This window comes from Limtongia smithiae (genome assembly GCF_038497785.1).
Source record: "Limtongia smithiae strain NRRL Y-17922 unplaced genomic scaffold V1518scaffold_13, whole genome shotgun sequence".
Classification (NCBI taxonomy): Eukaryota; Fungi; Ascomycota; class Lipomycetes; order Lipomycetales; family Lipomycetaceae; genus Limtongia; species Limtongia smithiae.
In genome coordinates this window covers 236,950-252,529 of record NW_027117634.1, presented here as the reverse complement: position 1 = coordinate 252,529, position 15,580 = coordinate 236,950, and the positions used below count along the sequence as shown (strand labels likewise).

The 15,580-nt window shown below is 55.6% G+C and overlaps 8 protein-coding genes across 8 annotated transcripts; 5 read left to right on the top strand and 3 right to left on the bottom strand.

The window, feature by feature from the left end:
- The first annotated feature begins 471 nt into the window (after positions 1-471).
- Positions 472-2,882, top strand: V1518DRAFT_117400 (uncharacterized protein). Its single transcript, XM_066900682.1, has one exon. It carries the CDS (start codon positions 634-636, stop codon positions 2,692-2,694), a length of 2,061 nt encoding a protein of 686 aa, XP_066757526.1. The 5' UTR covers positions 472-633; the 3' UTR covers positions 2,695-2,882.
- V1518DRAFT_117381 (protein-tyrosine phosphatase-like protein) lies at positions 2,776-3,854 on the top strand. The gene is made up of 2 exons (XM_066900681.1): positions 2,776-3,122; positions 3,175-3,854. The coding sequence occupies exons 1-2, from the start codon at positions 2,857-2,859 to the stop codon at positions 3,833-3,835; spliced, it is 927 nt and encodes a 308-aa protein (XP_066757525.1). The 5' UTR covers positions 2,776-2,856; the 3' UTR covers positions 3,836-3,854.
- V1518DRAFT_457689 (VPS4-associated protein 1) lies at positions 3,813-4,624 on the bottom strand. Its single transcript, XM_066906577.1, has 2 exons — positions 4,450-4,624; positions 3,813-4,394 (listed from the first exon to the last, which is right to left on the bottom strand). The coding sequence occupies exons 1-2, from the start codon at positions 4,576-4,578 to the stop codon at positions 3,873-3,875; spliced, it is 651 nt and encodes a 216-aa protein (XP_066757524.1). The 5' UTR covers positions 4,579-4,624; the 3' UTR covers positions 3,813-3,872.
- Positions 4,625-4,832: 208 nt separating this feature from the next.
- V1518DRAFT_422282 (chorismate synthase) lies at positions 4,833-6,212 on the top strand (the record flags this gene model as incomplete). The annotated part of the gene is made up of 2 exons (XM_066905425.1): positions 4,833-4,939; positions 4,991-6,212. Coding segments are annotated over exons 1-2 (1,129 nt in total), but the record flags the coding sequence as incomplete, so codon positions are not given.
- V1518DRAFT_422280 (major facilitator superfamily domain-containing protein) lies at positions 6,139-7,861 on the bottom strand. Its single transcript, XM_066905424.1, has 3 exons — positions 7,355-7,861; positions 7,189-7,307; positions 6,139-7,142 (listed from the first exon to the last, which is right to left on the bottom strand). The coding sequence occupies exons 1-3, from the start codon at positions 7,781-7,783 to the stop codon at positions 6,242-6,244; spliced, it is 1,449 nt and encodes a 482-aa protein (XP_066757522.1). The 5' UTR covers positions 7,784-7,861; the 3' UTR covers positions 6,139-6,241.
- Positions 7,862-8,420: 559 nt separating this feature from the next.
- Positions 8,421-10,307, top strand: V1518DRAFT_422279 (PPPDE putative peptidase domain-containing protein). Its single transcript, XM_066905423.1, has one exon. It carries the CDS (start codon positions 8,538-8,540, stop codon positions 10,275-10,277), a length of 1,740 nt encoding a protein of 579 aa, XP_066757521.1. The 5' UTR covers positions 8,421-8,537; the 3' UTR covers positions 10,278-10,307.
- Positions 10,308-10,378: 71 nt separating this feature from the next.
- On the top strand, positions 10,379-12,444 carry V1518DRAFT_422278 (nucleoside phosphatase family-domain-containing protein). Its single transcript, XM_066905422.1, has one exon. It carries the CDS (start codon positions 10,452-10,454, stop codon positions 12,330-12,332), a length of 1,881 nt encoding a protein of 626 aa, XP_066757520.1. The 5' UTR covers positions 10,379-10,451; the 3' UTR covers positions 12,333-12,444.
- On the bottom strand, positions 12,359-14,144 carry V1518DRAFT_422277 (Las1-like-domain-containing protein). Its single transcript, XM_066905421.1, has one exon. The coding sequence runs from the start codon at positions 14,113-14,115 to the stop codon at positions 12,442-12,444; it is 1,674 nt and encodes a 557-aa protein (XP_066757519.1). The 5' UTR covers positions 14,116-14,144; the 3' UTR covers positions 12,359-12,441.
- Positions 14,145-15,580: the final 1,436 nt, after the last annotated feature.

Below are 15,580 nucleotides of genomic sequence, written 5' to 3'. Positions count from 1 at the left end.
AAAACCACTTTAAATATATGCGAGAAATGTGAGGTGTGTTGTCGGGCTCGGAACTTGCCACGTCGAAGAAGAACCTTCTCGCTCGCTCTCGGCTCCGCATAGTGCGAAACCGGTTCCGCCCTCTCCCTTCTAATTGCCCTGGATTCGGCAGCGCACCCGCGCCTCGTACTTCGGCGTGTAGAGAGTTCGGCTCTGATACATATCTGCAATGAGGGCACAAAGGATAGAGAGGGCCCAGAGAGGCGCAAACGGAGCCGAGTTCAAGACGATAATGATAATTGATAAGAGCGGTGCGCAGAGTCTTAGACATCGTAAGCCGCGTCGCGAAGTGAGACCTCCCACCTGCACCCTAACCACGGGACGCACGCGTCACGCGCTGTTGACCCTTCGCTCGATTCGGCGTTAAGCTTTGCGCAAGTAAACAACCAAATTTCCTCACCGCCGTCGCTCCACAACGCGCAGATCTGCTCCGTTCTTCCTGGCGTCTTTGTACTCATGTCGTGCGGATACGGCTGCCAACCTGCCAACTTGCATGCACGCCTGTGTTTGTGGACGACGCATTGAGTAGTAACCAACGACGTTCGCCTCTGGCTCCCTGCGCGGCACTCGGTGCTAGTTGCCGAAAGTGGCATAATGACAGGCGCGTGCTCTGCCCGCCTGCGTCTGGTCCACCTCACGCTCGCAGTAGCACACCTGCTCCTCCCCGCCGCGGCATGGACAACCTCCTTCAACATCTCGGACGCATACTACCTCCAGACGTCCGACAACTACTTCTACCGCACCGCGCTCAGCAGTTCCGTTGCACTCGCAAACTCGTCGCTGTACACGAATATTAACTCCGGAGCGCTCGAGGAGCTTAAAGCGCCGCCTGCGAACTCCTCTGTCGCGCTTGGAGGCGACGGAAATATCTACGCCTTCCACGGCTATTGCGGGTCAGACCTCAAGGTCGCACGGTACGACACCGACGTCGATTCCTGGAGCACGCTCAACGTGTCGTCCTCATATACCCCATTGTATCACGTAGGCTCCGTCATATTTACCGACGAAACGGCCGGCTCCTTAATATACGTCTTCGGCGGCGCGTGCCACTTTTCAAACTCCAGCTCGTCCACATTCTACAACGACCTCACAGCATTCGACTACTCAACATCACAGTTCACAGACCCGGCAAACACGAACCCGCCGATCGCACTTTGCAACTCCACATCTGTCTCGACCAACGGCTCCTCCATTCTCATTGGCGGCGTCGCGGCCGCGGGATGGGTAGGCATGACGCAGATCGCGGTGTGGGAAGATGATTCATGGACCTACAAAACCGCCGGCGTTGACAGTGACACCACAATAGACAGTCGTACCGGAGCAATTGCCGTAGTCAACGATCTCGGCACCGCCGCTGTGATCAGCGGCGGCTCCGTCGACGGGCGCGCTGCTGATCCCGCGTTACTCAAACTGACAATCGGCGAAGGATCGGAGTGGACGTGGGCCGAGCCGTCTATGTCAGGAGACTATCCTGACCTCATTGGCGCGGTGATGTTGCCGGGAAATATCCTGCTCGGCTTAACAAATACCACTTCGCGACAATTAGTATTGCTCAACACTACCACCTGGACCTACACAGAGACGTACACACAGCAGACGCTGACGACAGCTCTTCAGCTAGCTCTCGCGGCAAAGCGTGCAAGCAACGAAGCGCACGATTCAGACTCTGTCGCACACAGCTCGTTATCAAAAGGATCTATCGCCGCCATATCCACAACCTCGGTCGTCGCCGGCATTTTACTCCTCATCGTACTCCGCTTTTTCTACATCCGAGCCAGGGAAAAGCGCCGCCGTCGACGACCAATCGGCTCACTGAGCCCGGACTCCTCTGAAGGCGTCTTTCTCCCCGAACGCTTTGACGAGCAACCCATCTCCGATGGGCTCGACGATACCGCGAGCGTCACTACATGGGAGGAGAAACGACGTACTTGGCTCAAGAAGTATTCCAACGTCGCGACCGAGGACCCGACTTCCGACGTCCTCGTAACGCCCCCGGCATCCGTCTACAGTGGAACCGCACCAAAAACTCGGCACAGCGATTCGCTCAGCCACGCGCGGATATCAAGTTATTCCGCGGTATCTGAACCATTGCAAGATATCAGCGATAATAACAGCATGACATCCGTGTCTTCGAGGAAGAAGTTGTTCGGTGGAATAAGCACCAGGAACAGCATCAAAAGCGTGCGCTCGTCGTTGCGCGTGTCGTCATCTGGCGGACCTACTCGCACATCAACGCTAACAGGAGGCTCGATGATAGGGTTCCGACGACGGAGTAGTGGACACCAACGCGTTCGGTCAGGAGCGTACACGGGACTAGGTATCACCACGTTGAACGAGAACAGAATGAGCAGTGGCACATTTGTCGATGAGAATGGGGATGATAACCTCGACAACTACTTCAAAGACCGCGACGTGCATGTGTTGATCAGCACACGTCGGCGCGGCCAACTACGGATTACAAACCCGGACGACCAAGACGACGAGGGCGTTGCTGGGTACGAAGACGATTCAACCGTCGGCGACCGGGCTTCGTTCAGAACCGCAATATCGAAGTCGCCGAGCGTCGAAGACCTCGACCAGCCTGCGCGGATGAAGTCGGTAAAATCTGTGTCCTCGCAGGCAAGGTGGTTGGTGCATGAGGAAAATGAGAAATGATTGGTTAGAGGCTGAGGAGTACGTTTTGGTTAGCGGTGGTCTGGTTTTAAATCGCAAATTCATCTTGAGAAATCAGTTTAAACCCTAATTTCGCCCTCGCGTCCTGAATTCTCCCACCCCGCATGATCTCTGCGGCACCGGATCCCGTACACACACGAAACGATGGCGATGCACAAAATCCCCGATACAACAATCTACCTCGGCTCCTTATTTGCCCTACGGGGGCGACAATCTCTGCAAGACGCCGGGATTACACACATCCTGTCTGTGTTACAAGACGACATTGAGCCCAAGCTCGCAGAGGGCTTTACGCATATGCACGTGCAGCTGCAGGACGACGAGGATGAGGACATATTGAAGCATTTCGACAAGTGTCATGAGTTTATACGCAGTGGCTTGGAAAGCGGTGGCGCGGTTTTGGTGCATTGGTGGGTTTGTGAGAGGACTGGGATGCAGAGAGGAAGTACTGACGAACCGCAGCGTCGCGGGCATCTCGCGAAGCGCGACGATAGTAACCTCCTACATCATGAAAACACGGCAGCTAACCGCCCCCGAGGCGCTCGCGATCGTACAACAAGGCCGCGAGCGCGCGTCGCCGAATCCGTCGTTCCTTGAGCAATTGGACGTGTATTACAACGATGGTCTCGTGGTCTCTGAGGCGCTTCCGAATTATCGACGATGGAAGCTACGTAAGGATGCAGAGATCGCAACGGCAGCGGGTGCCGCGCCGAGGGTTGTGTATGCGCCAGACAGAGCGGAGCGAGGGATTGCGACTGCGATTGAGCTGCGGTGTAAAAAGTGCCGATGCCCGTTATCAACTGGCGCGGCTATAATACCACACTCGCCGCGGCCCACCTCGTCCTCCCAGCAACTCCTCCGGAGCACAAAGATCGGACCAGGTATGGTCTCGGTGCTGCAGCAGGGGTGTAACCATTACTTCCTCGATCCCGTGCGGTGGATGAAGCCCGAGCTCGAAAAGGGCGAGTTGGAGGGCAAGTTTGATTGTCCAAAGTGTAATACCAAGATCGGGAGTTATCGATGGCAGGGTATGCAGTGTACGTGCGGGGAGTGGGTTACCCCGGGTATTTCGGTGCAAAGGGGACGCGTTGATGAGGTGCGGATATTTGCGTCAAAAGCGTGATGCGGATGCATGATAGAAAATGAAACTGTATTATAGTCTATGGGGATGCTGGTGCTGTAGGAGTGTCGTTTGAGCCGTCTCCTGGACTACGCATCGGAACAGATGGTAAGCCCCCCGGCTTCCGCAACAGCTCCGCCGTCCGCTTCGAGCGCTGAATATTTCGCCAATTATTCACCCGCATCCCATAGATATCCTTATTCAGATGAAACACCCGCTGCTCCTGCTCAGCTTTTGTCTTGGCCTCTTCTTTCTGCTCCTCGAGCTTGCGCAGTTGCTCCCGATGTTCGCCTTTATCTCTCCGATCCTCGGTTTTCTGCGCATCGAGCTCTTCTTGCTCTGCCTTTTTGTCGTTGTCTTTATTATTCCGGCGTTCTTTGGCTTTGGCATCACGGTCGCTTTTCTTGGTTTTCTGCCGCTTCTCCCATTCCTTCTTGACGAGTTCCATCTCCTTCTCGAGTTCTTCCTGTCGCCGCTTGGCAGCTTCAGCCGCCGCATTAACCACAGGCGACGCAAAACCGCGGTCGGCTAGATGTGTCTGGCATACGTAGAAGAAGTCATTCTAAAGACACACGCGGTTAGTGGGTGTTGCAGGGAGTGGCTGGGGCCGTACGCACTTTGCCATCCTCGGAGACTAGCACGACAGAGGTCGGTTTGTAGCATACGACGCACGGCTTCTGCGACGCCTCAGCGACGCGGCGGAGGTGGTATATGTTTTTGAACGGCGGGTGTGCTGCGGTTGCCATTGTGATGGTGTACTGTGATGTGTGGCTAGATACGTGTAGTACTGTGAACGGGGGATGCGAGATGGCGGCGCGGAAGTCAGGGTGGGTTTGAGTTTACATCACACCAGCGCAACTCCCCCGCAATAGCGAGTATTTACACAGAGAGAATAAGGTAAACAGATGCGAATAGAGATATGAATGGCACCCGGGCATGGTAAGAGTATGGAATACGAAGTGCGGAGAGTGGACGGGGATAAGAAGGGAGGTTGCGCGAGTGAGTAACCTAAACAGAGTTCAGACCGTCTGCGAAAGATTTCGTCGTGAGCTGACTTTTGCACCCACAACGACCCAGCACCAATGTCCACCTTCGGCAAGATCTTCCGTAAGAAAGCCGTGCTACTTTGACCGGAAGTGGAAGATGCTAACTAGTCAGGCGTCACGACGTATGGCGAGTCGCACTGCAAGTCCGTCGGCTGCATCGTCGACGGCTGCCCGCCTGGCATGCGCCTCACCGAGCCCGACATCCAGACACAGCTCTCGCGCCGTCGCCCAGGCCAATCCAAGCTCACTACCCCGCGCAACGAGAAAGATCTAGTCAAGATCCAGTCTGGTACCGAGTTTGGCGTGACCCTCGGCACACCCATCGGCATGCTCGTCGCGAATGAGGACCAGCGGCCGCATGACTACTCAGAAATGGACTTGTACCCTCGCCCGTCGCACGCGGATTACACGTACCTCGCTAAGTACGGCGTCAAGGCGTCGAGCGGTGGGGGCCGGTCCTCAGCGCGTGAGACGATTGGCCGTGTTGCCGGTGGAGCTATCGCGGAGAAGTACCTTTCCGAAGCATACGGCGTCGAAATTGTCGCGTTCGTCTCTGGAGTCGGGCACATCGCACTCGACCGCCACTCCCCCGAGTTTTTGGAGCTTCTCGACACCATCACGCGGGCAGATGTCGACGAGTCCGCGCCTATGCGCTGCCCCGTAAGCGAGAAGGCAGCCGACATGGAAGCTCTCGTGCAGAAATACAAAGCCGAGAACGATTCCATCGGCGGTGTCGTGACATGCGTGATTCGCAATGTCCCCATCGGTCTCGGCGAACCCGTGTTTGACAAATTCGAAGCCGAGCTCGCGCATGCGATGCTCTCTATCCCCGCCACCAAGGGCTTTGAAATTGGCTCTGGCTTCGTCGGCACCACCATCCCGGGATCGCAGCACAATGATCCGTTCTATAAAGACCCCGCCACCGGAAAATTCCGCACCAAGACGAACAACTCCGGCGGCATCCAGGGCGGCATCACGAACGGAGAAAACATCTACTTTAGTGTTGCGTTCAAGCCGCCTGCCACCATCTCCCAGGAGCAGAAGACGGCGACGTACGATGGTACTGATGGCACCCTTGCGGCAAAGGGTCGTCATGATCCGAATGTTACACCGCGGGCGGTGCCGATTGTCGAGGCTATGGCTGCGCTGGTACTCATGGACGCGGTGTTGCTCCAACAGGCGCGAACTGCAAGCAGGAACTTGTTGCCGCCGTTAAAGTAGACTTGAAAATCGTTCATGAAACGAGTAAAATGATCGCCTGTGCACTGTAACATAATCAAAATTTTTCATCCCTAAGAATCTATTTCCATCCAATTTCATCAAGTCCATACCAACATCTATATATCACTTCTATAGTACTCCCCTAGCAAACAGCCGTAAGCGATGGCCCGACCAACTTCACACGCGCAATCCAATTCACGAGCCCACCAAGTATCAAAAAAGCACCCGCAAACGCCATCATGCCCATCCACCTGCTCTCCACCGTCGCGTCCCCCAGTATTGCACCGCCAATCGGCACACCGGCAAGATTCGCGAGCGCGAGACAGGCAAACATGAGGCCGACACGCATGCCGATCTCGTGGATTTGACTGATCTTCGCGGTGCATGCAGGGATCAGTGCGACGAATGTGCCGGAGAAGAAACCGTACAACACCGCGTACGCGATGTTCCCCGCCGTGTTGCGCGCAGGGATCCAGACTGCCACGGTCACAGCCCCTGCGAGAAAGATGCCGATACTGTTCATGTTGTATTGTCCCACACGGTCCGCAAGCGCAGCGGGGATGATGCGCCCGAGGATGCTCGCACCGTTGAGCATTGAGACGAGGTACGTCGCAAGGCCGGAGTCCACGCCATGGAACTCAGCGCTGGACACGATGTATGTGAACGGAAGAGTAAAGCCAACAAAGCCAAGAGAGAAGGCAATTGCGATAAGGGTGAAATTGACGTCTTTGAATTGTCGCCATAAGTCTCTCGGATACAAGGGAATCAAGTGACCCCGCGGTTTCACATTCGAGGTGATTGTCAAATTGGCCACGATCAGCAACCCAAGAATCAGAAACCCGCAGGCACGCATGAGCCAGCCGAAAGTCGTCTCGACGCTGAGATGACGAATCAGGAACGGATATATTATTCCGCCGACGCTAGAGCCGCTGGACATGATGCCTAGCGCAAGCGCGCGACGTTGTTTGAACCACGAGGAGACGGAGCCGACGGCCACGTTAAACACGCAGGCGGCGCCAAGGGGAGCGATGATGCCATGGCAGCTGCATGCGTTAGAGAAAGGTGACAAGGGGGAGGGGGAAGGCGTACACGAGAATAGGACCGTAGGTGGTGCTGATTGAGGTCATCATGATGCCAAGGACTTGCACGATAGTGCCGACAAAAAGCAGATATCGTGGCCCAAATGAGTCAAAGAGCTGTCCAACGATCTACAGCTGTTAGCACTATCCTAGCATCATCGTATGTGTAAACTCACAAGACATCCAGCGAACATGATGGACGACTGCAGCGACGAAATCCACGATACCGCAGTGGGTGAGTATCCCTCCAGCTGATGAGTTAAATAATACGTCTGAAAAATGCCAAACGTGTTAATCCACCCGAACGAGCAAAACTGCGCACAAAACGCGCCGACTACCGTCATCCACGCCTGCCGTCCGCCGTCCGGATACACCATTGCCGCTGGAGGCTCTACCTCGCCGGCGGTGTCGAGTCCATCATCATCATTGTCGAACGTAGTCGTGGTATTGTTCTTCTCCACATCTGCAGCGGTATAGACCTCGTCTGGGGTCTCCATGTCGTCGAAACTTCCGTAGCTCGGGTTCAGATTATAAGGCAATCGCGGGGCGATCACGTTGAATTCGTCCCTGGCTGAGTATACTTGTTTGGCCTTCTCGTTTATCATTGCCGTGTGTTCGTCAGACTGGTGCGGTTATCATGTATACGCCGCCGTGATCCATAGCACTCGACGCGTGTTTTGTGTAGTTTGCAAGAATCAAAGAGAGTTGAAAACTGGCTGGCTGGCCCTAGAGCTAGGGCCGATGGCCGCGCACGAACCTCCCCGGCGCTAATCTTGATCAGTCCAACACCCGGCGGGCTGCGGATCGTGACGTGGGGGACGGTTTGATAAGCATTTTTGAAAGCGATCCTGGAATTCAAGAAGCAACATCAAACAACGGTATAAGTGGATTTGTTTTGGAAGTCTTGAGTTCTGGCAATTGGCGCGGCAGATGAATGGGATACTTGGCGCTGGGACGCTCCGAACGGAGAACTGTGGAGTAACCGCTACAAACAGCAACTCCGTAATATTCCACGTACCGGACACAGACAAAGGTTACTATGAACATGCCTATCTCTGATAGCAACAGTTTTCATGTCCACTTTAGACGAAGAGCACTTGTATTCATGTCGAGAGTCGAGAGGGACGCGTCGCCGAACGGGTCACGTGTCATGCGGCTGTGAGCCGTGAGTTGTGATGCACGGCTGAGTCCCAGAGGAAACTTTAAAGTGGGAGATGCTCGTGGAAATCGACGACGCGTACGCCGATAACTTCATTTGCCATCAGCACTTCTAGGAGTATTCTCAGCCGTGCTGCGGTCGCATATATAGACCATAGAGCGCCACTTCTACTGCCTTCTCTTATTTCTATCGCACGTACAATGACTGCTTACCCTATCCAGCTCTATGTGTACGACCTCTCCCGCGGCCTTGCAAAGTCGATGTCGATGCAGTTCCTGGGCACCCAGATCGATGGCGTGTGGCACACGAGCGTGATCTACAACGGCACGGAGTACTACTATGGTGCTGGCGTGCAGACCTCGGTCCCAGGTCAGACGCACCACGGACAACCCTTGGAGGTCGTCGACATGGGCGAGACGGCGTTGCCTGAGGAAGTCGTGCTGGAGTACATCGACTCGCTGAAGGAGATATACACCGCGGAGAAGTACGATTTATTTATGCACAACTGCAATAACTTCTCGCAGGACTTGTGTCAGTTTTTGGTGGGCAGAGATATTCCGAAGAGAATCTCCGGGCTACCGCAGGAGGTACTGAGTACGCCGTTCGGGCGGATGTTGAAGCCGATGATTGAGCAATCATTGCGGCCAATCACCACAGTGCCATCGATGCCGCAGCAGCAACCGCCACGACGAACACCCGCGCCGGCCCCATTCGCAGCTTCTACGCCTACAGCACATGCCGTCATCCACGCCACCTCCGCGTTGCAAGTCGAGACAGGCGTCAAATCCAAACTATGCGCCATCGTCTTCTTCACATCGTCAACATGCGCACCATGCAAGATCGCATACCCCAAATATGACGAACTAGCGGCTACATACGGCGACAAATGCGCGTTCGTGAAGGTTGACATCAATTTTGCGTATGACGTCGCCACGCGCTGGCACATATCCGCAACACCGACATTCATGACGTTTATCAAGGGGGATAAGTTCGAGGAATGGAAAGGGGCGTCGCCGCCTACACTGGAAAGTAATGTCAACACGCTGTTACAGATCGCATACCCGCCACACCCCCATAAGCTGCTGTCGCTACCGACGCTGACCGGGACATCGACGCGGTCCATCATGTACGAGCGCGTGCCACCGATAGACAAGATTCTCGCCAAATTGAGCAGTGCAGGGATTACGGATATAAGTTTGACGCGGCTTGCGGCGTTTATCAAAGAGCGGGAGTTGCACGGCCCGCGCGAAGCCGCGATTCCGGACTTGCACACGTTCGCGCTGTTTGTGCAGAAGCTACTCAAGACGAACACGACTAGTGGCGACGAATTGTTCCCGGTGATTGACTTACTACGCGTCGCGGTATTGGACGTGCGCGTGACCTCGTGGTTTGCGGAGGAGCCGGAGTGGAAGACCGTGCGTGCGATTATCCAGTTCACCGCTGACGACAGCAAGCCGTATCAGGTGCGTCTCGTGACGCTACAACTCATGTGCAATTTGTTTCCGAATCACTTGTTTGTGCCGCATTTGGTGGCAGAGATGGGTTCAGATCTTGCGCAGCTCGCGACGAATTCGCTGCTGGACGCACACTCGAACGTACGGATAGCCGCGTCGTCGCTCGCATTCAACATCGCAGCCTACGCGCAGCGCGTACGCACTGAGACGGGCAAGGAGGCACTTCTAGGTACCGATGTAGGGATTGAACTCGTAGTGGCACTGATTGAAGGCATCAGCCGGGAGACCGAGTCCGGCCCGACGCTGAGCCGGCTTCTCACGGCACTGGGGTTCATGCTCTACGGTGCTCCTGCGGACGCGGCTGCGGAGGTGCAGGAGATCTGCGGGAGCCTGAACGCGTACGACGCTGTAAAGGGGAAGATGGGCGCAGCAGTCGCTGACCGCAGGTTGTGTGACGAGGTGATGCAGCTTCTGGCGCGGCCGTAGACAGAACAGGGAATACACCGAATAGGCAACTCAGGGCTAGGGCATATGTGAGCCGCACGGCTGCAGCGCTGCGCGACGCGACTTCAAAAGTCTCGTCACTCTCTCAAACGCCCCACCTTCACCACCCCTAATTCCCACTTCACACTGTCGCCCCGCGCCGCGCGCTCCTCCGCCATGGCCTCCATCCAGCCCGATCCTGGCGCAGCATTCCGCCGTCGGCCCACTCTCTTTTCTCTCCTCTCCTTTCGCTCTGGGACTCCCGACGCGCGCGAGCCCGATTCACCCCTCTACAGTGGCAGCGGCAGTGGCGGCTTGCTTGATAAGGGCGCCATGGCGCACCCTAAAGGCGCATCGGTTTCGATCATGCAGGCCGCGCGCTCACGGCTGGGAAAGGCTGTGCTTGCGGGCCTGGTGCTCCTCGGCGTGCTCGTCTTCCTGCTCACCGGCGCAGCACCGTCACAACCCCCCAGCGGTGGCCTGTCCGAGGTCGGCTCTGAGAAGCCCGTTGCCGCGATTGAGGCGCCGCCCGCTGCTGCGGCTGAGATTGCATCGGTTGTCACCACTACCGCTGCCCCGGTCGTGGTCGAGCCTACGCCTACCCCCGTCTCGGAAATCGCGGCCGTGGCGCCTGTCACCACCGAGATAGAGGATGTTGTCAGCGGTACCGACAATGAAGCAGGGAGCATCGGCAGCTGCACCAAGTCGCACGACGGCCTTAAGCCCGTCACGCAGTACGTGCTTATGATCGACGCCGGCTCCACTGGCTCGCGCATCCACGTGTACGAGTTCAGCAACTGCAACTCTTCACCCGAGCTCGTACGCGAGGTGTTTGAAATGACTAGACCGGGTTTGTCGAGCTACCCCGACGAGCCCGTCGGTGCGGCAAAGTCGCTCGATTCGCTGCTCGCCGTCGCGATGAAGGAGGTGCCCGAGGAGCTCAAGGGATGCACCCCCGTCGCGGTCAAGGCCACCGCTGGTCTGCGTATTCTCGGCGATGAGAAGAGTGAGACAATCTTGAAGGCTGTCCGTGCGCATCTCGAGGAGGACTATCCCTTCCCGGTCGTAGCCGGCGATGGCATCTCCATCATGGACGGCAAGGACGAAGGCGTATATGCTTGGATCACGACTAACTTCTTGCTGGGCAACATCGGCAGTGCCGAGGACCTGCCTACCGCTGCTGTGTTTGATCTCGGTGGCGGCTCGACACAGATCGTGTTCGAGCCTACTTTCCCGGTGTCTGCCGCTGGCGTACCCGAGCAGATGACCTCCGGCGACCACAAATACGATCTGCAGTTCGGCGGGCGTCATTTTACGCTCTACCAGCACTCGCATCTCGGTTACGGTCTCATGGAGGCGCGCAAGAAAGTGCATGCCGCGGTGCTCAAGAGCACACTGGAGATGAATCCGGAGCAGAAGAACCCGTCGACGATCGTATCTCCCTGCCTGCCGCCGAACATGCGTCGTGAGGTCGAAATTGTGCTTGACGATAAAACCTATGTCGTCAATATGACTGGTCCCAGCGAGCCGTCCGCCGTACAGTGCCGTTTCCTGACGGAGCAGATCCTTATGAAGGACGAGGAGTGCGCTGTGCCACCGTGCAGCTTCAACGGCGTGCACCAGCCGTCGCTCTCGCGCACCTTCTCGCGCGAGGACATCTACATCTTTTCCTACTTCTACGATCGCACCTATCCTCTTGGCATGCCGCACTCCTTCTCCCTCGCCGAGCTCCGCGAGCTGACGGCTAAGGTATGCAAGGGTACACCTGGGTGGGACTCTTTCGCGTCTATCCCCGGCGCGATCGACGAGCTCAGCGACAGACCCGAGTGGTGCCTCGACCTCAACTTCATGACGTCGATCCTGCACATGGGCTACGACATCCCGCTTGAGCGCGAGGTTAAGATCGCAAAGAAGCTTAAGGGTAACGAACTCGGCTGGTGTCTTGGCGCATCGCTGCCGCTGCTCGACCAGGGTTCCTCGGGCTGGCAGTGCAAGCTCAGCGAGATCTCGCTTAAGGAGGTGGCAAAGGAAGAATCGTCCGAGGAGCCAAAGAATTAATCGGCATAGCTCTGCTTTTTTTTAATGTGCATGTGATTTTGGGAGCCATAGTGAGAGATACATAGACTTGCTGCTGTAAAATAGCTGATGAATTAAATATTGTGAATAACTACTTTGCAACGAGATACCCAAACGGCCGCGGCGTCCACTCGCCGGAGAGTGTATCCCACGAGGTCACACGAGGCGCATGCGCAACCGCAGAAGGAGCAGGCGGAGGCTCCCGCATGTCCTCAACATCCTGCATAGACGCCGATTCAGTGGATATGCTCTGCAGCACTTGTGGGGTATTCACCATCGGCAGGAGCCAGCCGGAATTAAGCAGTTCAACTTGCGACCTATACGTGTTGACAAACACCAGATCTTCAAGCTCGTCGCGCTCCTCTTCCAGCCCCTCAGTGGAGTCTCGTGGGTACTTTGGCCCAAATTGCGGTAAATCTCTCGGAGGCTTCGGCAAGCTGCTTGAGTACTCCGACTTCCTATCGTCATATGTAGTTGACAACTCCTTTACGTTATAAAACGCACGCTCCAATAGCCTGTACACTGGATATGACGGTTGTCCGGCCGCGACACAATCCTTGGCAAACTGGGAAAACACAAACTGAAAGCCGGGCGACGCCCCGTTTGCATCACAGTCCTGCGACGGGATGTACAAATGGCTCGTATGTGGTGAGCGAATGTGGAATATAATATGCCGCGTCCACGCCTTCGCAAGGGGAAGATCTTCAAAGTGCTTTTCTCCGTTGAATTTGAGTGCGTGCAAACGCTTGCTCCGGCTGTTGTGCTGCGCATCGCTGATGACGTGTAAGCACCTGCGGAGCATCGCGTGCACGGCGGACCGGCCCATACGTTGGAGTGCGGGCGAGAGGCATGCGACACTGTCGACTGCCCGCATTTGGAATTTCTGACGCGATCGCCATAGCTCCTCGATGCCAACTGTTTCGCAGAGATCAGGATGTAGCTTTGCGAGACTCACAAGCTCCCGTAGCGCGCGCCAGTATGCGCGGGGGATTGGTGCTGTGTTCGTCGACTTGAACAGCGGCGCATCAAGATGATCATCATCCCAGACTTTCCCGCGGGCAGTAGAGCTGCCCTCTTCGCTATCGCTGTTCTCGTCACATACTTCGCTGTTATCACTGTACTCGCGACGTCCTTCACCCTCACCGTCTCCGTCATTATTCTCGCGAGCAGCAAACTTCCTTCCCGTCTTATACGCCTTCACAAGCTCCTCGACCCTGGTAATGAACTTGGTGGGATCAAGTAACCGCGCTTCTCTTAAACGCTGTAGCTCGGGTATCCAATAGCGCTCACGAATCCACTGTAACGCATCCCGCGCGCCACGTTCAAGAACATCCAGCCGTGGTAGATTTTCGTGCGTGCACGCGTGTCGCAATTCCACAAACGAAGTTGGCATGCCTACCTGCAGTGCGAGTAAATGCAGCGCACGGGCGTATTGCGACTTTTGGTGGGCGTCAAGGAACCCATTGACGAAACGGACTAGAGCAGAGGCATACGCGAGTCGGCGAGAAAGCGCGGAAATTGAAGATGCATCAATAAGACATGCGGATATAAGTGCAGCGCTCGCTTCAATAGCGTACGGAACATGTCCGCGGATTTGGTATGCGTGCACCCTCCGGAGTGCGTTGCGCCAGGCCGCGCACTCCGCCTCGGTCACGGCTGCAGCATCGGGGTAGGAGAGCTCATCAAAATCGGGATATAACCACGCATATAGCTCCTCTAGCTCCGCGAGGTCGCGGTACGGGAGCTGGCGCGGATGACGTGACATTTGTGCCGGGCTCACTGTGAACCCACGATGCCACCTGCATCGTGTCGAGAATTCTTCAGGCCCCTGGAAATAGAGTTCCATCTACTAACTGACGTCACTGCTGGGAGAAAAATCTCTTGGGCTGTGCAGAATTACAGCTGGACTGAGCCGTTCTACATCCAGGACCCTCATGGATCACAAGAGTATCAGGAATAATTGCTTGGCAAAGGGATAGCCAAGCGGCGGCGGTCAACTCCCAGGCATCGGACTCTATGAAGGGACAAGAGGCGTGCAAGTTCAAGCGGAGCAGAAGCATACTCCAGCTCATGAGCATGCAGCATCATGTATGTACGTTGATTGTCTGCCGAGGATTTGAAGAATCAGTTAATATCTACTATTAGCCCTAAAACACCGGCGGCAAGAAAATCTAGTTCTGCTTCACGTACGTGCCCGTAGATCTGCGATCCGGGTCTCCGTCAGAGAAGTCTTTGTCGTCGTCGCCGGAGGAATTATGAGCGTGCAGGACAGTCTGTCGAGCATTCTGACACACAGTTCGGGCATCCCGAGCATCCTTATGAATGACAGGTCCTGTCAACTGGGTGGCACTCACATATGTCAACTCCTGCACGTTCTCGTACGCGTCCCGCTACAACCTGTACATTGATTGCCTGAGCCGTCCGACCGCGACCGCGCGAACACAGCCAAATCCGAGGTAAACCATTTCTAGCGCACTTTTCAGGTAGAATATACTCGCAAATGTTGCCGGCATACGGAATATGACATGCCTCTTAACTTGAGCACGAGGACGAGCTCGTCGATTTTTGTGTCACTGTTGAACAGAGTCATGACAGTTTTTGTTCGGCGCCAGTTCTTCCCCTTGATCGTGAAGTGTAGGCCATGTCAGTGCATCACGTGCATCACGGACCGGCTCATGCCTTGTAGTGCAGGACATATGCGCGCGATGTTGTCACGTATGTAATTTGGAATTTTGGGACTTAAACAGCGGCTTGCGGAACTGGGTGTCTCGTGGTTCCAACAAGTCGCTGGCAGCGCCCTTGCTGTCGCTGTACTCAACGTGCACGTCATTCATGTCGTTCTCGTATATTCTTCCTCCCATCAAGCGGCTGCCCACCTTATACATCTTGACGACCTCCTAAACACGCTTATGCGCCCGACCTGAACAAGTGAGTATGCCTAACGCTGGCACAGTATCTGGGGCATCCAAGATCACTCACGGATCCACTGTAATGCATATATCGCGCGTCACGCCGACCATATCCAACTGTGGCAAATTCTGGCGTGTACACGCTTGTCAAAGTTCTACAACGTAGTCGGAATACCGACTTGCAAGACTTGAATGCCAGTAAGTGTAACGTGCCGGGGTTTTATAAGTTCTGGCGAGAATCGAGGAATCCGTTGACGAATCCTATCAGCGCGGACGCATGTGCAATATGACTGGAAAGTGCAGAAACTGATGCTTCAAGAA